Genomic DNA, 25,639 nt, shown 5'->3' on the forward strand with positions numbered 1-25,639 from the left:
CTTCAGAAAATCAACTCCAAAAATGCCTTTGGTCTCCATCTGATTGACTACATGTCAGAACTCCTAAAGAAGAAGGAGCTAGAAAATTTTCAGGTAAGAGAGGATTTAAAATTTTCTTCAAATTAATCTTTACTTATATCACATGTTATTATTTTTTTCTTCAAATAGGTTACCCAATCATGTTACTGGGTCCTTCCACTACTTTGCAAATTTAGCCCTCATAATTAGTAAATTACAAACATGTATTTTGGCTTGTTTTGGAGCTAAAAGGGTTAAAACAGTTTTCTTCCAGAGACAAAAATTATATGAGGGTGAATAGAGGACTTGGTACCAAATCATGTTTTTCATCAGGTACCACTTCTACTTGTGCCTAATCAGCATCCTTGTTCAAAAAGAGGCTGCCTCCCAAATATGCTTTATTTTGTACTCTTAATCAAGTTTGAGCAATCCAGAAAATTTCCTCATAACCAGAGAAGTTTTGTTCAATCTATTTTACTGAGTTTTACTCAGACCTGATTGTAGACAAATATTATGTATCTCAATTTTTTTGTCAGTTTCATTGTGCAGTAAACAGTATTATGGTGTTTCAAAAATTAGAAAGCCTGAAACACCCAGAACCCCTCCATATGTCTTTACACAACTGCTCTGATTTTCCTGGTCATTTATAAGGCACAGGAATGTAAGCATAGACCAATCCTTTTTGTTTCTGCTTAGCCTGGAGAAATCTTGGATAAAAAACCTCCTGATCCCAATGGCAGAGATTCCATGGAAAATGCTACCATCCCCACACCTACTGAAACAACTGCACATATAAGCTTTCAGTCACAAGGCAGAAATGCTGAATTTTCTTGATAGATTCATCAATCATTCCACAAAAAGAAACATTTTTGTGAACGAGTTTTATACAGAATTGCTCATGCAACAAGGTCTACCACTTAAATTATTGGTCTGTAAATTGGCAGCACTCCCTCCTTTGACTTTGCAAGAAGTTAGCCCAGAACACAATCAAGGGCTACCTTTCCACAACATTTGACATTTTTTTGCTACCATAGAAGGGAGGACATAAGCAGACGTCAGTTTCAATTTGTCTCAAGTTCAGGATTTAGCCCTTTGTCTGAAATGGAACCACCCTTGTGTTTGATGTGTTTGAACAAGTCACCATCGGCCTTGCTGAATCAGTTGTCATATAAAACCGGCTATCTAGTTGCCCTAGCTTTAGTTGGCAGAATCAGTGAATTTGTGCCTTATTCATTGATCCAAACTTTCTTGCATTAATGTGGTACTGAAATGCACTAAATTGAGCAGATGAGGGAGATCTCATTTGTTCTTACCATACAAAGAAGGGATGATATTGCCACAGAGCTGATTGGATAGCTGTTCTGACCACATAATAAAATGGGAGATGATATTTCCACTGAGCTGATTGGATAGATATCTCATCTGTTCTGACCACATAATAAAATAGGAGATGATATTTCCACTGAGCTGATTGGATAGATATCTCATCTGTTCTGACCACACAATAAAATGGGATGATATTTCCACTGAGCTGATCTCAGAGGAGGGAGATCTCTTACCACACAAAGAATGGATGATATTTCCACAGAGCTGATTAGATGATGGATATCTCATTTGTTCTTACCACACAAAGAATGAATGATATTTCCACTCAGGCTGTTTTGTTCTGAGTCATTTCTTTATTTACATTTACAAGCTCATCCTGCAGGAAATCATCACAAGACCACACAATTTTTCACATTGACTCATTAGGTTTGAGAAGTCATGCATTTAAGTGGAACTGTTTCTTGACATTGTTCAAGCTCTGGATTGGAGGTCTTATTCAACACTCTCCGTCTTCTGAGAGACCTTTCATCGCTAAAGACTCAGTTTGACTTAGTGGGGCCTTTATCAGCAGCTACCTTGCCAGTTCCATCATCAACTTTGAAACAATATTGGTTTCTATTCTGCTAGATTTTCAGAAGTAACAAATGTTTCTCTAAATAATACATCTTCATCAATCTGTGATTTTGTCCATATCTCAGATAAGTTTCTAATCTGCTTATCATACATTATACAACTGGAGACAGGGTCAGCTTTAGGCTAAAGCAATGTAACTCCCTCGACATCTTACTCTTTTAATGTATTATGATCAGGTTTTGTATCTGGATATAAAGAACTAGTTTTTGGTGTAAACCATGTTTCTTCAATGACATTTTCCCAATCCTAATATAGGCACTCCTTCGGAAACACTCCTCATAGTTGTATTCTCGGATAAGCATGTACTTCAACTTAGTCATACTGCTGAATGACAGGATTTCACACCAGTCCCTCTATCCAAGGGGTTACCACTCACATCTGAGCTCTATTTCAGTTAGTAGACAATATTTTAATACTTGAATAAGTCAAAAGACTTGGTTAAGATCTTTGGATTTGTGAAGTAGTGGAAGAACTTGTGTTTTGATGAGGCAAGTGTTTACAAAGAAACATATTTATTCAAAAAATTGAACTAAAAGCCTTTGAGAAAGGCAGTAACATTCATTTAACTGTTTCAGTTCACATTTTTTTGTGTACAGCATTGCAGAATGCAAGGCAAAACACGCCTCCAAGAAGTAATTTTACTATAGCAATGCAGAATGCAAGGTAACACCTCTCCAAGAAGTAATTTTACTATAGCAATGCAGAGTGCAAGACAACATCTCTCCAAGAAGCAATTATTCCTATCACAATGCAGAATGCAAGACAAAACATCCCTCCTAGAAATAATTATTACTATGGAAGAGACTCAGTTTTATAAATTAGAGAATTTTGGTGGAAGTCAGCATTGATTAATATTAATATGCAAGAATCAGATGGATGGACTTAGTTTCATTAGATTTGTTCTTCACTTTCTTCAGTTTATCAGTCTAATGTTTGATTCTTGTTTTTTCACTGCAGGTTGCTAGCTCTACATTAGATGCCAGTGCCAAGATTTATGCCGGGAGAGTGGATGCCATTCATGCTGAAACATTCAAAGTGTTGAGCGGACTTGGGAGGGGTTCAGACAAACCTAAAGAGAGTGATGGTTGGTGACATTTTCAGATTGTAAGATTTGTTAACTAACAACAAAATGATTTTTCACTTAGTGACCTTCACCTTCCCATTATGTCATATACCCAGTAGTGTTTTCTCAACTACAGAGAAAAAAAAGTAGCTTACTTAACTTTCTTGACAAACCTTGTGGTAATAATCTCTTAATGGAGAGTTTATCCAGATCTTTGATTAGAAATAGTTTAGATCTGACATTGCTTGTCATGTACATGTTTGTGTATTTATATACAAATACAGTTAAACTTGTCAAAAGCGGTCATTCATGGGAAAAGCCAAAGTTAGCCACTGCACACAGGTAACCACTACACAGATCCACCTTTTAATTTTTGTTTTGGATCAAATTTTTCTTCTTCTTCTTCTTCTTCTTCTTCTTCTTATTATTATTATCACAAGACAAAATTATTACAGGTATGTGTTGTTCTCTCCAAAGTTTATGTTCCACACAAGATTACTATATCCTACTCACTTCAATCCATCCTAAAAGAAAAAACTATCTGGATTAGTCGGTTGTTCTACTCACCAAGATCAAAAATAAGTTGACTTATGCAAGAAGCCAGCTGTGTACAACAAAAAATCCAAATGAGTTGTATATGTTTATTTATTGCGACCCATGGACAACAAGTTTTGTATATTGAATGACCCCTGACTTTAATGATTAGGGATGTAACTTGTATCTCTTATCAAGGAAGAACATATTTTTTTCTTTAGTGATAGCTTTAATTCAGAAGTAAATAGATGAAGATAAATAGGTCTACCTGTCACACTGGCACAAAAGATGACTTTCATTTCTGCTGCAGTAATACTACTATTCCCACCATCCAGCAGATAATATAGAATAAAAACCACCTTGCTTTCAAAGCCAGCGTTTTGACACCTTTGAGTGGGACTGGAGTTGGGTAAGTACAATTGAGAGATGAAACATTTAAACATCAATTCATGTGATGTGCCTTTATCTACATTATACCTTGCTCATGAAACGAAAGAAGTGTTGAATTTGAATACTTGGAGTGGTCACATTTGATAATCTCCTCAGACCACTTAAGGCAGGGTGAAACCATAGTTTGATTAGGAAACAACTGGCTGCTGACTGCCATAGGCAGGTGACCATTAAATACAGGGTATTTATTTAGGAAATGGGGGTAGAATTATCCTTTGTGACCAGGTGACAGCTGAACACAGCTGACCGTTAGGACAGGTTTGACTATATATGTATGAGAGATAGCATGTGATTTTGTTTGAAACTGTACACTGTGAAGCTAATAAGAGAAAAGGGTATGGATCAATCAAAAGAATGTAAAAAATAAACTTAAAAAAGTAATAATAGTAGAATTTTCAGTTACATTTTTCTAGTATGATTTACCTTTTAACTGATCCATGCACTAATGACCAGTGACTTACCTTATAAGTGATCCATGCACTAATGACCAGCAACTTACCTTATTACTGGTCCATATACAAATGACCAGTGACTTACTTTATGACTGGTCTGTATTCTAATGACCAGTGGATTACCTTATAGCTGGTCCATATACCAATGACCAGTGAGTTTCCTTAACAGTTTAATAACTGACTGATTCATATCGTAATCTTATTTATCTTTTGAAGAGTTGCTTCTCAGGAATGATAAAATAATTCTTTCAAACTTTAAGAATGGAGCTTGTAATGAATATTTTGACAGCATGATTTATATCAGAACAACACACACACATGCTCATTCCCTTGTACAGAGATTTGCATGTTGAAAAAATTTAAATATTGCTTCATGCATATCCCTAGTTTCCGAATTTTATGGGAGGAACCTTGTAATGTAAAATAACTTTGAAGTTTAGTTTTGCTGCCTTTAATATGCATTTTTCAACTCATTACCCGATTTAACACAAAAAATTTTAAATCACAAATATGAAATTTAAAATGGAATATTATACACTTTAAACCTATAATGTAATTTCACTGCTCTAAAAGTCCATTTCAAGAGACCGCATTCTCAATGCACTGATATATATCACTTATTTAATGTTCTAACCTGTAATTAGAGACCACCGGCCTTGAAAACCACTTCTTGTTTGCAGTAGGAGTGGTTTGTTAAGGTGAATTCTACTGTAGTGATCACTTGATGTGAAAAAATAGTAGTCAGACCAGTCACCAGCAGTGAATTATGGGAAAAGGCAAAACTGATCATTACACAGAGGGACCTCTGTACACAGGTTCAACTTTTAAAGATGGTTTTTGAACAAATACAATTGACCGATTAGTATTATTATTATTGTTGTTGTTGTTATTATTGCTGTTGTTATTGTTATTATTATTATTATTATTATTATTATCATGTGATAATATTATCAGGGTTGTTTTATATGCACTCTACAACAAAATCATAAATTATGTTTCCATGTTCTCTGCTAAATTTATGTTCCACACAAAACTACTGTATCCTGCTTGCTTTAATTGATCCTATAAATGTCACCTGTGAACTGCAACTTCACCTGCCTTTACAGACATGTTTTGAATATTGAATGACCCCTGACCTTGATGGAAGTAGACAGAGACCATTTCAGTTCATTGTTAAATAGATGAAGATATCTCACTATACCTGTCACACTGATACAAATGGTTATTTAATTTTTTGATGTGATAACACAACCAATTTTCTCACCATCTAGCAAACTGCTTCAACCTTGTATGTTAATGAAAAAAAACTGGTGCTTTGGACATAGTGACACGTTTGAGTTACACTATCATTGAGGCTGGAGTATGATAAGTAAACTGAGATAAGAAAATGTTTGCGCATTGATTCATATGATATTCCTTTATCTAAACAATCTCTTCCTTATGAACAAACGGCTGAGAAGTGAATGCTTAAGACAGCTATGATCCATTGTTTGGTTAGTAAATATTTGGCTGCTGTCTGCAGAAGGCAGATGACTGTTACATACAGGAAATATATATATATAGGATACTTGATAGGGAGAAATTAGAATAGCCATTGTGAACAGATGACTGCTAAGTAAGGGTGACCATTAGGACAGGTTTGACTGCATATAAGAATAGATTTTATTTATATTTGATATTCTCAGAGCCCGGAGGAGACGAAGAACAGAAGGAAGATGGACAGACAGAACAAGAAGATGAAGGGAGTCAGAAGAAAAAGAGAAAAGTTTGTTACACTTTGTCATTTCCCTAGATTATATCATCTATTTGTATAGGTAACAACACAAATTATGCTGGCTGTATTATTATTTTTCTTATGTATGCAGATCGATTACACTTTTACAGTAATGAACATTAGGTTCCCAAGGGCAGGGGACACTGTAACCCTATGCACCATTCATACATAATGCACTAATAGTGCTATAAAAATGAGGTAATCTTGGTTGCTGAAACAGTTTTGTCATCTTCACTTAGTGGTTTGCTCTGTACTATCATATTATACTTGAACACTTACATTATTGCAATAAAAGTTTTATCATATAGTCAAGTAACTCATGAAGACATTATCTGGTTAATCTGAAATGAGCTCCAGTCTGGATCTTGCTCTCTCATTTACCTTTAGTATACATTTATTATCCACCAGCATTTATTATAATAAATACCTATGTTTTCTGAATTGCTTTTCTTTTCAAACTAACGAATCAATCATTAAAGGACAAATTGTGTATTGGCATATATTTAGTCACATTTGTCACCCTCAAAATAAATAAAATCTTCCTCACCTTCAAACACTTTTACACTGCAATTCACCTGACTATCACAAATGAATGTTTTCATTGCCAGATACATTGTTTTAGAATAGATATTTGTTATCATCTCGCAGTTTTATTTCCTTTTGTGACGTTGGACATTGCTTGCACCAATTGAGACATGGGTGGATATCCACAAACGAAAAGTTGTAGGCATATTTTTCAATCCTTTTTCTGACAAAAAAGCACACCCACTAGGATGCACAGGGTTAAGATTATGGGGACATGGGACAAAAAAGTGTAAGGAATCCTGTAAGCCAATGCTCTGTGTGCAACAATGGTAATAGCAGCCATAGTGGCAATGTTAAAGATGTCTGCTTTTCTTTATATAAAAAAACTCTTACTGCACAGCTTATGATTTGTCAGTATGACTTTACCTCTTGATTTGAGTGCTTTGAACTCTTGAACAGATTGGATGTAAATGGACTGGTTGTGATTTATGCTTATATAATTTGAAAATTTAAAACAGCAGTCCTGTGAAAAAAGTATAAAGTCAGTGAAAACTGCTCATGACCTTTGAAAGTTCTGACCTGCTGCAAATTGAAAGGGCAGTTTTTGGTTCTTGACAACTGATGTGATCTCAATAAGTATGTGTGTGTGTGTGTGTGATTAGGATTTTTAATGTAGCTTTTAAAAAAATCAGTCATATCGTTACGATGTCTGCAGTATGGCAGTTTATAGTGATGTCTAGCACTGGGTCTATCATGCAGCAGACATGTAGCATGATGTCCCACCTAGTCACATTATCCTGACACTAGGCCGACCAGTCCTAACACTAACCTCTTAATGCTGAGCAACTAGCAAGGCAGCTGTTAGTACCACTTTGCAAGTCTTTGGTATGACTCAGCCGGGGTTCGAACCCATGACCTCCTGCTTCCAAGGCGGATGCTCTAACCACTAGGCCACCGGAGCGGTGCAGTAAGTATGTAATACTGCAAAAATGAACTCAACACCTTTCCAAATATGCTCGCTTATAAGTCGAGTCCAATCTGCAAACAACATAGACCTTGATCTGCTGCCACATAATGCAGTCTTTATTCTGCTAATTACTCCTAACAAACTGCATAGACCCAGAACTGGTAGTGAAGTATGAAATTGCAGATCTAAGTCTATACAGTTATTAAAAAGTTTCTTCTCAAACTTGGAATGCTAGTATTTTTGGTACATAATGTGGATTTGAAAAGATATACACATATGTCAGTTGAGAGGGAAAGGGGAGGAAACCTGATATTATGTGAAACAGGTTAAAGTCATCACCATTGACCATATCATCCCCCTCCTGCTTCTTAGTTTTCCCTCAGTACCTTGTGATACGATTTCCTAAAGAGACTGAATGAAACTTTATTTATGAGACTCTATTATTTACTTTCTTTTTCTCCTGTTGTATCAGATAGAATGTGTTTTAATTTTTTAGATACAAATGAAATTATATATAAAATGTGTAGAAAGAATGGTGGAACTAGCACATCATTATTGAAAATGCCATTATTGAGCAAAGGATCCCTCTCTTTCCCCTTCTAAAAAGTCTTCTATCTGTGCTTGTAATATTACATAAAAACTTGCACAACAGTAATTTAACTGTGCCTTTGCACAGTGAAATGTAAATATTGAAGACAAAGCTATAAGTTACAAACCTGTGTTTGATGATCCAGTATTAATATCAACATGCCAAAAAGGGCATCTGTTTATTTCTGCCTTTTTTATTTTTAGAAATTCCTTATGTAATATAATAAGGTTCAATAATGCTTCTGATTTTAATCCCAACAATTTTTTTTTCTCCAAGCAAGAAGAAATTTTGTTCCATCCCAGGTGTAAATTGTTTTCCCACAGGTTTTACACAATTAAAAGTTTATTCACACCACACATTGTTATATAATTTGAATAGTATCATTCATCCTTCCTATTTGTCATGGATCCCTTTGATCTAAGATGTAATTGTAGGTGATGTGTAGATTATTTTCAAACAAATCAACATCTAGGTATCTTTGGTACCATTCTTATATGGGATTATTCAACATTTCCTTTCCACAGATAAGAAAAAGCAAGACGGTCGAGACCAACCTAAAGAACATAAATGTGAACAAATTAGATCTTGCAATTGAGGTAAGTTATCTCCTATTAAAACATCATCCATACCTGAAACCAGATTTTCAATAGCTATACAAATTTTAGATTTCTGTTTGTGCAATAAAAGATTACTTCTGACAGGTTCACGAAAAAATGAGTTTTCTGAAAAATCTGACAGTTCATGTTAAAAAGGTTTATTCATTGTTCCAGTTCAGTTATATTAAATATGACTGGAAAAAAATGAAACAGTTTCTCTCTCTACACACATGCATTGTGTAATTTTTCATTGTAGTTCATTGGATTTGTCAAAATCAATTAACGATATTTTAGTACATAACAAAGGCTTATGGAGTATATGAAATATTTATTTTATGTTAATCTGTTGTGTAATCCATATGGAATATTTTTTCAAATAAATTCTGAAAACTTCTCTTCCGTGAAAGTCTATGGCTGAGACTTTTTATCCATTTTGTATTTTTTCAAATACAGCAAAAAAGTTTATGATGTTTTAAAATGATTTTATTCTCTAAATTCACTCGAATCGAGCCTTTTGTTTTTGATTTTACATCATAATTTTTTGGACACCTCTTATTTTGCAGTTCACATTGCATGTGGTCGTGACTGAAGGTGTGTGTGTGTGTGTGTGTGTGATTTGGATTTTTAACGTAGCTTTAAAAAGACTCAGTGATATTGCTACAATGTCTGCTGTGTGGCAGTTTATAGTGATGTCTAGCACTGGGGCATCAAGCCGCAGACATGTGGCATCATATCCCACTTAGTCACATCTGACACCAGGCCTAGCAGTCCTAACACTAACCTCTTAATACTGAACGTGAAGTGAGGCAGCTGCTAGTACCATTTTTGTAAGTCTTAGGTATCACTCGGCCCAGTTTTGAACCTGTTGCCGCCCGCATCCGAGGTGGACACTCTAACCACTTGAGCTACCAGAGGTTCCTGAAGATATGAGATGGGGCTATAGTTTTTCATGATTTCAGGAAAGCATGTGATAAAATTAAGGATCAGTCTTTTCCTTATTGTCACATGCTCAGTTTTCTTTTTGTTTCCATTAGGTGGATCCCACATTTCAGTTAATGTCAGCAGCATTTGATGAAGGCGGCACCAGTGGGTTATTGATGAACAATTTGCGGTGTTTTGATGACAGTCAGGAACTGGTTTTGGATTCCACAACCATTGTGTCACATGCAGATACCAACACTTTGTCACAGCAGTCACAGCAAATTAGAAAAATGGTTGATCTCTCATCCATTCAAGGTACAGACCAAAAGTTAATGTTGATCTGAGTGGTTTTCGTTGTCTTTTAGAAATGTCTCTCATAATGTGATGTCTGTCCATCAGCTTTTAATTTTGTTTCCAAAAAGTAACTCAAGCTGTCCACTAACTAGAGTTACCAAACCTTGAAGTTGCTTACACTTGGGACAAGAAATAACTCTTGCTTTTGCAATGCAAAGGTCAAGGTCACTGACTGAAACAAGAAATATGGTTTCTGCACAATAGCTTAAGTTCTCCGCCAATAGTTGCAAATCTTTATGGGTTGCTTGCACTTGGGGTAAGAAAGAAGCATATTGATTTGAGGGTTAAAAATCAAGATTACTGCATCCCATTGTGATCTTGAGGATGTAGAATAGGCCCACTGCATGCTCCTGCATGACATGTGACTAATGGAAACATGAGCCATGGTGACTCAGTGGTTTGCATGCTGGACTTGTGACCAAAATGGTGCAGGTTCAAATCCCAGACCTGTCAACACTTTCTTTGACCATAAGTCTTACAGAAATGACCCTTAAAATATGGACTTAAGGAATACAAACAAAACTACGGAAATATTGTTGTTGCCGTAAAATCTTGATACTTGCTTGTCTCTGTTTGATTTGGATCCAAGTTTCATATATGATTCAGTGGAGATGGTCAAGAAACCAGACTGATTACAGGAGTACCTCATGCACTTCATACTTAACATATTTTTTCTTGCAAAACATGTATATGATCAAGCTGTTTCTAAAAGTATCATCCAGCAAGCTCAAGATGGAAAGGACAATAAGCCTCTTAAATTGTTTTAATAATCAGTACAGAAGGATAAAAAGTAATATTCTGGAGGGGGGGGGCAGGAAAGGCAACAATTACATTGATTGGACATGTGTTGATTTGAATGTCTCATGGCCAGTGAGATGATTGCCATTGCCACATGAAATTTTTAAAAAAATACCAAGAATTATGTCAAGATGAGAGATAACAAAAAGACTTTGAGCTCTATATTTTTTAGAACTACAATTTGTGAAACTGTACTGGATGTAATTAAGGTTTAAGTGTACTTCCAAACTTTTAGTTGAACATAATATTTACTATCACTGCTTCAGTCTCAAATCACGCTTCTGAACTTTTTAAATGCATATTTTCCAATAGCAGTACTTTATTTTTTGTTGTACCTTACTGAAAACTGGTCTAACATACGGAAAACATTTGACCACCTTACTGAGAAGGTCTTGTTCGTGTTGGCCAATCTGAAATCCTAATTTGATTGGTCTAGGTCAGCTGCCCTAGTGTGTCCTTGGACAAGGTACTTTACTCCAGTTGCCTCAGTACTAAAATCCCTATTTGTGTTGCTGTGCTATTAAAAGTCAGGATCATTGACTGAAAAACAGGGTTCCTGCAGGTCCTGGAATTTTTAAAAAATCTAACCAATAAATTTCAAGGGGCCTTGAAGAGTCATAGAATTTCTCAAAACCTTGTAAAGTTTTGGAAAAGTCATGGCATTTCTGACAGTGAAGTTAAAAAATTTGATAACTCCTAATTTTATAGAGAGCGGAACACCAATTCAAAATACTTGTCTTGAACAATTGCAATTGTTAAATGGTTTCACTTAATATAACACGTGGTCCTTGAGTTTTGTGCAATGACCCTGAAAAAAGTTTTGGAAAAGTCATGGAATTTGTTTTTGTTAAGTCTGCAGGAGCCATGCAAAGAAGAAAATTGATTTGTGCATTATAACATTAGTTCTACATCACATACAGAGACCAAACTTTGTGGATGTCTTGCACTTGGGTAAGGAAGAAGTCTATCAATTTTGGGGTCTACATGTGTAAGGTCAGGATCACTGGTTGAAAAAATTATTTCTGCACACAAATTTCAGTTATCAACCATGTATCTTTACGAAAATATGTGGTTAACTTTGTGGATGGCTTGCACTTAGGGTAATACAGATTATAGCTTATGGGGTCAGAAGTTATGGTCATAGTAAGTCTAATAAGAAAATAATGGTTTAAGCACATTAAGTTCAGTTCAGGACTGCATACCATGATCAGAGATTGAGTTAAATCAAACTCATTGGTCAGTCTCTAGAGTCAAACATACCCTACTAATGCCTACATTAGGCATGGCAAGTTCCTTCAGGGCATATACCAGAAAAGGGATTTTAAAGCTACACCCTATGATGTAAATTAATTAGAAAAAAATGGGTCACAAGCCAGATCTGGCCTGCAGGCCATATTTTACCCACTCCTGGCCTACATAGAAGACTGTTAAGCCGTGTGAGCATTTAATGTGCTGTTCACATTACTCTTGTTCTATTATTGTCAGCATTGGTCCATACTTAATTTGTCTGTTTAGCGTTATGTCTCAGACAACCTTGCATCATCATTTATGATAGTTCGTGTGTGCATAAATTGTTAGGGAGACCAACAGTACTAATTGTTACTATATGGGTCAAAATCTTTTTGTAAGAGGCCCCGAGTGGCTGAGTGGTCTAAAGCGCTCTCTTTTATGGATCACTGCAATCTCAACTCTGACTGTGGGTTCGAGTCTCGGATTCAGCCAACCTGGGTATGTGAGAAAGCTTACCAGTAGCTTCTCTTGGGTCGGTGGTTCTTTCCAGGGGTTTTCCCGGGTTCTTCCTCCACCATTAATGCTGGCCGCCATGTATAGCCTATCGTGTGCTGAAAAATGGCGTTAAACTCTACAACAACAACAACAACAGCAACTTTTTTGTAATTGTGTTAAGATTTTCTTTATAGTCAGTTTATAGTACACATATAGTCATGAAACTTAATAAGTGTATTTATCTTTGCCTACCACTACCTGAGTGGGTGAAGACTTGGGAGACATTTGGAGAAAAAGTTTGGGAAACCTTCAAGTCCATGCTCATTTTACATCGCTGGCTTGGAATATTGCCATATATATTCAAGATTTCAGACAAGTTATATATTGAGTGAGATCCACACATAGTAATGAGGTGAGTTTTCATCTGATTGGCTAAATGTAAACATACATGGTACCCAGTGAAGGCAGCTTTTTCCAAATACATGCCTGGGTACTTTAATTTCATAGAGTTCATATTAAAATGATAAGAAAATTTTAAATTGTACCTATGGGTGAGTAATCCACATCAAAAGTGCCTTCCATGAGTCCCAGGTATGTTTTACTGGAACAGCCCTTAGCGTATTCCACTCTTAAGGCCATTAGTTATGTTCTGAATTTAATCAGCTTGAAATATGGGCTTATATCATCAAGGTCTCAGACAAGTTTGATAATGAATGTGATTCATGTATCATTTGGGTCAAACTTGGAACAGAGACATATCATCAAGATATCAGAACTTTTCATGGGATTTTTATGCACTACAATAAACATAATTTTGCATTTACACTGATGATTTTTTGAGAGCCTTCTTATCTGTTTCAAGGGGCCCTGGGTGGCCATGTGGTCTCACCTTTACAGATCACTCACATATCACCAATGTCTCCATGAGTTATACCAATGTGTGTATGTTAGAAAGCCTGACAACAGCTTCTCATCAGTTGGTGGATCTTCTTCACCAGTATACTGGCTGCAGTGTGCTGATAAACGGTGTTAAGCCGCACAGAACTAAAAAATACAGCATGTAAGTAGATAACTATCTCATTTGAATACTAGCTTATTATACTACATATGATTATTTACTTTCAGGTATGTTCAAAGGAGTGGATATAAATTCTCTTCAAGTCTGTGAAGCCTTTTCCAGTTTTATTTTCACAAATTGGGATGGAAGTGATACAGTAAGTAGTACCTGTTAGTAATATTTACAGCCAAGTTCCTAAGCAGATGTTAGCCTAGCATGAACTTGATTTCATGAAACTGAATTTGTTCACCAATTGAATATTGCTTGTACATAATCCAATTCACTTTTCGTTTTATTCTGCATAGTTTGTTTTTTAAATTACTTTTTTCTTAGTACAAAATCTTGAAAGATTTATTTTGGCATTTAAAGTGAGGCCTATTCCACATTCGTTTGAATAATTGCAGCTTGCATCACATCAAACGAAAATAACAGGGCTAAGATTAAGAACTCCATATGAACTGAATAAGCTTAATGAATGAAATGATTAGTCATTTGTACCATGGTAGTTTCTACATGAGCTAGTGAATGTTGGGCTACATGTATGGAGTACAGTGAAAAATTACATTTCACTGACTGATTTTGACAAACTAGTTGAGCCAGTCTGAGAATCCTGAAGAAATCCTTTTATGTCTCATGTTTTTGAACAAATAGTTTGCTGAATTGCTGAATTTTTCATTTTTGCCTTGACAGCAGTATCTTTATTAAGTGAAATTTGTCAGTCGACAGGCTGAACCCTGTTCCAACTACATATAATGTGTGAAATTTTGCACATCATAGATGTTTGTAGACTTGCTGTACATAAAAGATTACACAGATGTTATAGCAGAAACTGGCCTGAATTTGTAAGAATATTAAATATTTCATGGCATCAATCCATCCAGAGTTCGTTGTGCATCCCTGGTTCTAAGGATCATGTATTTGACATGGATGCTGAGACAGAGCCTATCCCAGAAACCACAGAACCTAACCTCACCATGATTGGAGGGGGAGATGGCAGCTTTAGCAGTGATGGAGACAATGATGGTGAGTATTTACCTATGCTTCTGGTGCTCAACAGCACATAAGTTCTTTCAAAAGGAGACATTTTTTTTAATGTAAAAAATGTATATGTGTGTGTGAGTGTGATTTGGATTTTTAATGTAGCTTTAACAATATTTCAGTCAAATTGCTACAATGTCTGGAGTGTGGTAGTTTTTAGTGATGTCTAGCATTGGGGCATCATGCCACAGACCTGTAGCATCAAGTCCCACCTAGTCACATTATTCTGACACCAGTTAAACTAGCCATAACACAAACCTCTTAATGCAGAGTGCCAAGTGAGGCAGCTGCAAGTACCAGTTTTATAATTCTTTGGTATGACTCGGCTAGGGCTTGAATCTGCAACCACCTGCATCCAAGACGGTAATTATATATGTAATACTCTAATATAAAAGTGGCCATGGCCAGATAAAATAGAATAGAAAGATAGATTGAACCTTTTTCATTACCAGATATCTCTGGTGTATTGTAGTCCCAAGAGATCAATGCTTTTGCCACAAAAGTTCTTGATTATATTTATACAAAATAAAATGAACAGTCAACAGTTTGTTCTATCCCTTTTAGGTTTATATGTTTTCTAACACAAAATTTTTGCATTCAAATCATATATGCAAATGTTTGGAATAACATAATAATATAACAGGTGTGGTAATCTGAGCATGTTAAAATCACAAAAATAGCAGCAGAGTTAAGTAGCAGCTGAAAATCTCCCTAAATGTTTAGTTAATCATGGTTTGCATCATGTATTCAAATAATAAGCATAATTCTAAAACCAATCCTGCACAGAAAAATTGTTTATTGGTTTATGTGACATTCCAAAGTGGTACTGGATTTTGTAAGTCGAATCAAGTTTGGCACCAGACTGATTCATTTTTAAGATTTAAATGATTAATTTGTCAGACACAGTTTGGAAGCAAATGTCAATAGTGTGTCACAAGGGTTGATTCTGGCTCATTTTATAGCAATGCTGTTGTTGTGTTGTGTATATTATTTCAGCATCCTAATGATACAAAAACTGATATTGATGGAAATTTGTGATTTCAGAGTGATAAAATGTAATTAATGCAAAATTGAGTAAAATGAAATTAAGCAGGAAAATCAGTTTTGTCAGTTGGAGTACAGATTTTTCATTGGATTGGACTACAGCAATGGATAACAAACATCTGTGCTGATGATGACACACTAACACTGTTGTCAGTACAGTCACTAGGCTGAATCTTTTGTCTGATGTAAAGAGGGAAATAAACATGGAAAAACTTTTAAAGAATTATTATCATTATTTATAGTATTCGTTATTATTTATAGTATGTCACAGTGACAGTTTATATTGGAAAATGAACAGTAAATCACTTTGTTCTCTGCCAGTTGTCAGCAGTGTATCAAATGGTCAGTATTATTAATTACTATATGAACTTAATACACTTTTAATGATTTAGTGTGTTGGTATTAAATTGACTACCTGCTGTTATATTCAAGGAACTGTTATGTATATTTAATTGTTTGTTTGTTTTAAATTGTTTTTATTCCATTACATGCTATTGTAATGTAACATTCTTTATTGGATTTGACATTGTCCAGAATTGATTTTTTTATTTAAAAAATTTCTCTCGATGTAAACAACTAATAATAGAAACATTGTATCTAGTTGCTGACCTTGTTCCAAAATCAGTGACACTTTTGGTAAACAACTTTTTTTTTTTATTATCATTCTCAGAGTGAGAATCATTAAATTGAATCAAGGTCATACCTGGACTACGTGACATCAAGCTTGTGTTAATTGATAAACAAATTTTTATTTTTTTTAGAAGATTTAACTTTTGACCCCCATTTGGAAATATTTTTTGCGTCAGTTGATAAACAAACTTCTATTTTTTCTAAAAGATTGAACTTTTGACCCCCATTCGGAAATTTGTTTTGCATCTTAGTTAGGTGTATAACTGATGTTTTGATAAAAGTTAAATTAGTCATGCTTTAGCATCTGACATGGTAAGTTGTATTATTTTGTAACCAGTTTGGGGTGAATTTTATTTTCTTCAAATTATTGAATTCAAGTGATTGTTTTCCTTGGAAATACAAAAGTGCTTTGATAATTCTTGGACAAAGATATTTACTGGAATTTATATGGAATTCAAAAACTGGAATAATATTTTCTGTGATTCAACAAGAGACTGTTGACACATCAGTACATCGCTATTACAGAGATCATCACCTTCCAGCTTTAATTTCATCTGGATTTGAACTCTTATTCACTTAAAACTTTTCATTGATAGGACTTGTGTTTTAATTCTTGGATTACAATTTGTGATTTAATTTGCAATACCGTCTTTTTCTTTTTCTTTTTCTTTTTTTTTTTTTTTACTCTGTAGTCTAGGTAAATAAATTATTTGTTAAATTTTACAAAGCTTGTCTTCACTCTTTTCTGTTACTTATTATAAGAGCATAGACTTATAACAGAACTTTTAGCTGTCAAAATTTGGATGGATAGGTTTATTTTTAGCCTTTACACATTCACTAGAACTCACCTGAGCCATCGCTGCTGGAATGGTGGATTTCACCCCTATTTATAGGTGTAGGAATACATTCAAAATACAAAGATAGAGTTTTAAATTTGGAGATGTGTTGCATACCACACACTGGGAGGGGGGGGGGAATGGGTCAAGGCTGTAGGCCATTAATTTACATTTGTCACATTTTCCCTTCTTTTCTACAACTTAAGCACTGTTTAAGATCAATAAAAGAAGCTTTGTACTTATGTATTTTGTTTGGAAGATGTTTTGCATCTTAAAAGTCTAGGTATATTTTATTGTGTTTCTGCCTTGCATCTTAAAAGCAGTTTTTGAGGTCTATGAATGAACCATGGTGCACCATTTCTTTGCATTTTGATGGCATCTCATGTATCACTGAGGTTTTATCTTCAAGGTCAAGGTCACTAATAGTTTGTTTCTTCCATTTGTGCGCTTCTCTCACATGCCCATTGAGACAGCTGTGCATGAAACTTGTTTATTGTCCGAGCTTTCAGCAACTATACAGATCTAACACAACGATCACAGATTCCATCCTTTGTGACCCTGCCACAGTAGGCAGATAACGAATTTGCTAGTTAGAACACTGCAGTTAGGTTATTGATCTGAATATGTACATCAGTGTTAACCTTGTATGTGTGGCTACTAATATTGTTGCCTTTCTGTGTCAAACCAATTTGCATTTATCCAGTTTTATAATTTGGTGTCACAGGTATAGGTCAAGTACATATTCCTATATAGGTGTTGTAGTGCTACAGGAGAAAGCATTATTATTTACAACAGTGGTCTTTAACACAAAAAGTAAATATCAAAAATGCAATTTTTAACAGATTATTCATTATGTGTTAATCATCCAGGAAAAACGGTTGAGGCTTGGCATTTTTATTATTTGTATCCCTGTAGTGTAGAAATGAATATTTCAAAACTTACTTTGCTTCTTGTATTTGTTTAGTTAGTTTATCAGCAAATTCAAATTGCTTATCCAATTAAAATAGTTACTTATGTTTTTAAACTACTAACAGCAGAGGCTCCACATATGAATCAAGAAGATGAGACAATGGCAGGCGAGTCTCAATATATAGGAGATGGAAAGGCAGCACAGTTGGTACAGTCGGCATTGTCAAATCTAACGTAAGTGTTACTGTATATAAAATGTTGTATTTAATTTGGGAAGTAAATCTTTAAATTATTTCATTAAATTACTTTTCTATTTTAACACTTTTGCATACATATATTCTTTATAGAACCTGATAGTTGCTTGTGTGTTAAATTTCTCTACATGCACTTTAATTTGTATTAATAAAGCAACATTTTACCTCTGTCTTGCTGTTCACAAATTGTTCAGGCCTTACATGAATATTTGATTTGTCTTCTGATATAATAGAGACCATGATCCAACTTGAGTTGTTTGCACTATTTTTAGAAATGTGGTTTCCACAAATCACTTTTCTTAACAAGGGTGTGCATCTTTTTTGTATTATTAGAAAAGGTCCTGTGTGTTCATGTATTAGGTTCAGAAAGAAAGAGTGAAGGCATTGTCATGAAAATTTATTTATAAAAAGTAGATGCACTTCTTTAATAGTACCCAGATGGCCTAATTTTTAATAGTACCCAGATGGCCTAATTTAGAAAACTCAAAATTTACTCATTTTTTTACCCTGTTAAATGATATTCTTCAGATTATCTTTTGTTCCAATATTTGTATTGTTTACAGTTTAGTGATTTAGTATGGCCAGAAAGTTCACAGTTATATTCCTTTCTCTTTATCAACTATTATTAAATTTTTTATTTCAGAAGGTTGGTTTTTTGTTAGGTTGATAATGGATTTTTGTTTGAGTGAGAATTTTTTTTACAATGGTGCAGAATTCCAAATTCAGCAATTTCCTTTTGTTGCAGTTTTATCTATCCACTTAGTCTGATCATGTCCCACAATGAAGGGGCTAAACCTCATTTCTAGTCATCCCAGAAAAAAATCTCAGATTAATGAGTATAAACACTATTCCATGAATTTAGTCATTGTCACATAGTATATGTAACAACAAATAATGATATGACTTTGACAATTTAAAGTGAATTACTGTGCTTTCTTCATGATGGCTAACTGAATGCTTTCAATTTGAAGATAAAGGGAGAGAATTTGTGGTAATTCACTAATTCTCCAATCTGATGAGTACTTTTTAAGTACCTTGATGTTTCTGAATAGACTATATGTATACATCATAGTCAAAAACTAAGAGATCAGTTACATCACAACAGCTGAATTACAATATTCTACCACTGGATTGTATATGGGAATAAAAATAAGGAATCTGAATTTTATGACAAAGGGTATCCACAAACTTAATCAACTAAATTATAGATTAAGCTAATAATGTACATGATTCTTCTGTTCTTCTTAAAGGTTTTGATTGACACTGAATTTTTAATTATGTTTAGATCCTACTTATTTGAAAAAACTTTGTGACAAATGGTAAAACCTTAGGACCAGAAACCTGTCATTTTTCAGTGTGCGTGTTGTAATCCATGCTGGAGGGTCTATTATAACACAAGGTCAATAGCATTAGCCATAACTCAATGTTTAACTTGTAGTTTTATGTTAAATGTTACATTTTAAGGAGAAAACAAGTTTGGCTGATTCCTAGCAATATTACCTGCATCATTAAAAAGAAGTTGCTCATGAGATATATGAATGAATTGAAATTCTCTGCAGTCTGTAAAAGAGTCTCATTTTTTTTCCCCATAGGCACAGTACAACAGGTTCTCTAATGCAGGTCCTGGCTACAACCCCATCAGATTACTCCTACTTCAACAAGGCACTTCTCAGGGCCTGGGCAGGCCCCTCCCACTGGAAAATTGGGCCTGTATCAAGAGGTATTTTCTGAATTCTATTTGGAAACTTAAAAACAATTAAAGGAGAAGCCTAAGGAAATGGAGGAATAGGGAAAAATCTATAGTGAAAGTCATACAGGTCATGTACATGCATTTACTTTAATTAATCAATCTGGTAAATAGAGAAATGTAAATGGGAGGGGGGGGTATAAATATAATTTTGTCTGTTTTAGTATCATTGTTTTATTCCGTTTCTGAAGGATTTTAACCAGGTCTGCATTACATAAAAAATGTTCAACTTGAGTGTATACTTTTCTCTGTATTTATAATTGGAAATTTTAGGTTAGTATTGCATTGCTAGGCCCCAAACAACTACTTTGATTTCAAATAGGTGTTTGATGCAATTATCCTATTGTGATTTACAAATTATCAGCATGCAAATCTTCATCTGAGTTTTTACATTGAAACATTAGAAAAAAGTGAAACTTTGATTCATTAAAGCTTTTTAGCACAGGAGTAGATATTTTAACAAAACTGAATCAGTTTTTAAATCTAGAATTTTCAATTCTCGGCATACATATTGATAATAAAATTAGTTTTTAAGAAAACAGACTAAATTTAGTTGAACACCCCACAAAAAGATTCCATTTTTTTATTTATTGTTTTATTAGTTGCATGATCTGTATGACTTTGGTATTAAAGCTATGTCTAATGCATGTTTTTTTTAAAAGTTTTTTCTAGATTTCAGCAGAGTCAGTTACATGAGTCACTTTATATTGAAAAAATGAATCAAATAATCTCTATACTTTGTAAGTCTTGATGAGAAAAGATGGAATTTATTAAATGAACTTCATATATTTATTTTAAAATTATAAGTAATCTAATATTGAATTCATTGCATAACAAACATGACATGAATTTCTCATGTGACACAAAGCAACATGAATTCATCACATGACAGAAAACAACATAAATTTATTTATCACATAACAAATTTGTTTAAGTTTCACGTGACAAAACATGACATGAATTAATCACATAACATTCAACAAAACCACACAATATAGTGCAGTGAATTACATAACATTCAACAAAACCACACAATATAGTGCAGTGAATTACATAACATTCAACAAAACCACACAATATAGTGCAGTCAATCACATAACATTCAACAAAACCACACAATATAGTGCAGTGAATTACATAACATTCAACAAAACCACACAATATAGTGCAGTGAATTACGTAACATTCAACAAAACCACACAGTATAGTGCAGTGAATTACATAACATTCAACAAAACCACACAATATAGTGCAGTCAATCACATAACATTCAACAAAACCACACAATATAGTGCAGTCAATCACATAACATTCAACAAAACCACACAATATAGTGCAGTGAATTACATAACATTCAACAAAACCACACAATATAGTGCAGTGAATTACATAACATTCAACAAAACCACACAATATAGTGCAGTGAATTACATAACATTCAACAAAACCACACAGTATAGTGCAGTGAATTACATAACATTCAACAAAACCACACAGTATAGTGCAGTGAATTACATAACATTCAACAAAACCACACAATATAGTGCAGTCAATCACATAACATTCAACAAAACCACACAATATAGTGCAGTCAATCACATAACATTCAACAAACCCACACAATATAGTGCAGTCAATCACATAACATTCAACAAAACTGCACAATATAGTGCAATCACATAACATTCAACAAAACCACACAATATAGTGCAGTCAATCACACAACATTCAACAAAACTGCACAATATAGTGCAGTCAGTCACATAACATTCAACAAAACTGCACAATATAGTGCAGTCAATCACAACATTCGACAAAACCACACAATATAGTGCAATCACATAACATTCAACAAAACCACACAATATAGTGCAGTCAGTCACATAACATTCAACAAAACCACACAATATAGTGCAGTCAATCACATAACATTCAACAAAACCACACAATATAGTGCAGTCAATCACATAACATTCAACAAAACCACACAATATAGTGCAGTCAATCACATAACATTCAACAAAACCACACAATATAGTGCAGTCAGTCACATAACATTCAACAAAACCACACAATATAGTGCAGTCAATCACATAACATTCAACAAAACCACACAATATAGTGCAGTCAGTCACATAACATTCAACAAAACCACACAATATAGTGCAGTCAATCACATAACATTCAACAAAACCACACAATATAGTGCAGTCAATCACATAACATTCAACAAAACCACACAATATAGTGCAGTCAATCACATAACATTCAACAAAACCGCACAATATAGTGCAGTCAGTCACATAACATTCAACAAAACCACACAATATTTTGCAGTGAATCACATAACATTTAACAAAACCACACAGTATAGTGCAGTGAATTACATAACATTCAACAAAACCACACAATACAGTGTAGTGAACTGAGTTTGATAGCAAGGACATTATGCCTGGTATGATGTCATTTCTTACATCATGATGTGTTATGTGTGTGTAATATGGAAATGATATGGGTGTGTGTGTAAATAACACAGTAATCATGTGATAATTCTGTGTTTTAAGTTTTCAACAGATGATAATTTGTTATGTCAGCAATTTTATAAAGGTAGAAAATGGTTGTATACATTGTTTTGTTTTCTTAAAACTTAACCAGAGCTGAGTATTTGTGAGTATCCTTCTATCTTAATGTGGCCTTTTTATTTTTGGCTGAACTTTATTTTATTTTTATTTTTTATTATTTTTTACCAATAGATTTTCTTCTTGTTTTCTTTGGTTTTGTTTTGCTGCATGTCCTGTTGATATCTTCTAATACTATCTACTTACCATGAAAGTTTGATATTCATTTATTGCCATACAGATTGACAAAGAGTTCACATTACAGTTAGTCAGCCCAGAATCTAACTGAATTGAATATCAGAATTTGGTTAGTTTTATTTTCAATTTTAGATAACAGATGTAATCACTAAAGGAGTAGTCCAGTATCTTAAGATTTCTACCATCAGTGTAGAATTTGTAAACATTATTTCTATTAATATGTTACGTGAGACTAATTTAAATATTGTTTGTCTAGCCATTGTAATTGTCATAATTATAGCTTTATAATAAATTTAAGTTTACTGAAATTATTAGTTATGATTAACTTTTATCTCTTGACATTGACTCAAAATCACAGCCAGATGAATTTGAATTTTTTTGCTTTATTGCTACATTTTATGGTCAAAGGCTTAGATTTTTATTTTGTTTTGCATAATTGATAATGACTGTTGGCTGCCATATATTTCTTAAATATTGCTGTTCACAGTTGCTTTTAAAATGTCTTGTAAATTTGACTCCAGGTTATATGAAACATTTGTTTATCAAGACCTTGCAATTTTTTCCAAGTGGTGATGCAAATAATGCATCAAGACCCTGCAAATGTTTTCAGATTATATTTTCTTGGGGATTTCAGAGTAAACTTAACTTTAGCAAATGTTTTCAGATTATATTTTCTTGGGGATTTCAGAGTAAATTTAACTTCAGCAAATGTTTTTCAGATTATATTTTCTTGGGGATTTCAGAGTAAATTTAACTTCATAATATTTAGAAATTTCTCATATATTGCTCTTCATTTCTTTAGATTCTAAGTTCAAGAGTATGAATACCACAGACAAACCAAAGACCAAAAAGGCTGCTTTCAGAATGAACTTTGATGTGGAGATAGATTTTGAGCAGCAGTTCAAGATATCAAAGGCAACATGTCTAACTAAAGGAACATTGTCCAAATACAATAAAGACCTGACAACTCTTCCAAAGGATCATCATTATGATGCCAATAAATTGTTCAGACTTTTCTTGAGGAAGAAGATAATGGTAAATAGCAGTGAGAATAATCTCCCTTTAAGATAATCTTTGATATACGTTTTATCATCATTTGAAGTGCAGTGAAAACTTTAATCTGGAAACTTGTTCCCAACCCTTTTCTTGTGAAAAAAAAAAGAAGAAGAAGTCTAGTTAAATGAATCAATTCAAAGAACTAAAAAGGGTTGTCTATTCCTATAAACTTATTTGTAGATGGAGAAAAGGATCTTACATGGGAGTTCATTTCAGATACAATTTATAGAACTGGTCAGTTATTTATTTTCCTAGACATTAGAATCACAATATTAAAATCATTATACAAGTGTTATAAATTTCTTATTAAATGAGCACAGATGTAAGATTCAATACGTCACATATTGAAAAATAATTATATCAGGCGAAACTGAAGATTAATGTGTGAAATGTCCAGAAATTCATTCAGATGTATTGTTACATCTTTGAATTACATGACATTGTAACTTAATTTGTGACATGAGCTGTTATTATATACTGTGTTATATGCAGAAAATTTACGATATGGATATATTAGCTTTAAGAATACATTACGTATGTGTTAAATTGTTATTTGGATATTGAGGCATTTGTTCAATGGAGTCCAGATAAACAGTGTTTTACTGTATCACCAGGGACTTGTCTGGGTTGGGAGATTGAACTGCTCGTGAACCCCTATGGAAAAACACTTTAACTAACCATGGGTCACAGGGATTTATAATTAAAATATCTTGATTAGTTCCACATCAAGATAGTAGGTTATTAATAATCACCTTTTCCATCATTCTGTTAGACCATTTGTCTTGTCTATACCATTCTGAACAGTTATTGCCCTTGTTGCTTATCTTCATACCTTTATTTGCAATGTTGCTTGTAATCCGAATAGTTCAAGCACTATTCAACATCCTGATACAGTGTTACGTGGATCAGCCTATGTGTCTCATTTTATGCCATGTTCGACAGAGTTGTGGCTTTTGATCAACCTCATTTCTCTATCATTTAGTGGAGTCATAGCTCCAGAATGCTTATCTTTTCCTAATGTTGGTTTCCCAACAGAAATTCCTCTGTTTAAGGCCTTATGGAACAAATTGTAGTGAGTGTTGGCCTTTTCTAATGCACCCTTCACAAAAAGCTCTAGTTTCATAATCAAAGCTCAACTACAGTCCAACCTATATGAGTCACCCTTGGCATGGATCAGCATTTGGCTGTATTAGAATGATAGCTTCTGAAGGGAAGTAAAATATTTAAATGCAGTGAAGAAAAGGGAAAATGAAAACCTCTCTGGATATAATATATCATTAAAGGAATGGTGCTAGGAATTCAGCTTCATTCATGGTTACCAATTTTCTGACAGTGAAAATCATACAAATTTTTTAATTTAAGAACTTGTTCATACCCCAGATCAACATCAAAGCAGTTTGGAGAATGGCATCCCTCATATGAAATAAATGGTATAGATGAGTTGGTATTGTACTGCTGATATATAGACCTGACCCATGAACCTCAACCAGAGTGCATGACTTAACACTCTACACCGACATTCCTATA

At 34.0% G+C, this 25,639-nt stretch overlaps 1 protein-coding gene across 2 annotated transcripts in view; it reads left to right on the top strand.

Annotated features, from left to right (window-relative positions):
• The window catches only part of LOC149795692 (condensin complex subunit 2-like), a 66,553-nt gene that overhangs the window by 15,600 nt on the left and 25,314 nt on the right, over window positions 1–25,639 (top strand). Inside the window, exons 4-13 of one of the 2 annotated variants that reach the window (XM_089965567.1) lie at window positions 7–93; window positions 2,935–3,061; window positions 6,162–6,241; window positions 8,856–8,927; window positions 9,962–10,163; window positions 13,851–13,939; window positions 14,664–14,805; window positions 18,365–18,473; window positions 20,086–20,213; window positions 23,859–24,091. In XM_089965567.1, the coding sequence (XP_089821693.1) occupies window positions 7–93; window positions 2,935–3,061; window positions 6,162–6,241; window positions 8,856–8,927; window positions 9,962–10,163; window positions 13,851–13,939; window positions 14,664–14,805; window positions 18,365–18,473; window positions 20,086–20,213; window positions 23,859–24,091 (1,269 nt within the window). The remainder of the gene's footprint in view (window positions 1–6; window positions 94–2,934; window positions 3,062–6,161; window positions 6,242–8,855; window positions 8,928–9,961; window positions 10,164–13,850; window positions 13,940–14,663; window positions 14,806–18,364; window positions 18,474–20,085; window positions 20,214–23,858; window positions 24,092–25,639) is intronic. The other variant, XM_089965568.1, reaches the window with a different exon arrangement.

This window comes from Sinohyriopsis cumingii, chromosome 7, assembly GCF_028554795.1.
Source record: "Sinohyriopsis cumingii isolate HCF-2022 chromosome 7, ASM2855479v2, whole genome shotgun sequence".
NCBI classification, from domain to species: domain Eukaryota; kingdom Metazoa; phylum Mollusca; class Bivalvia; order Unionida; family Unionidae; genus Sinohyriopsis; species Sinohyriopsis cumingii.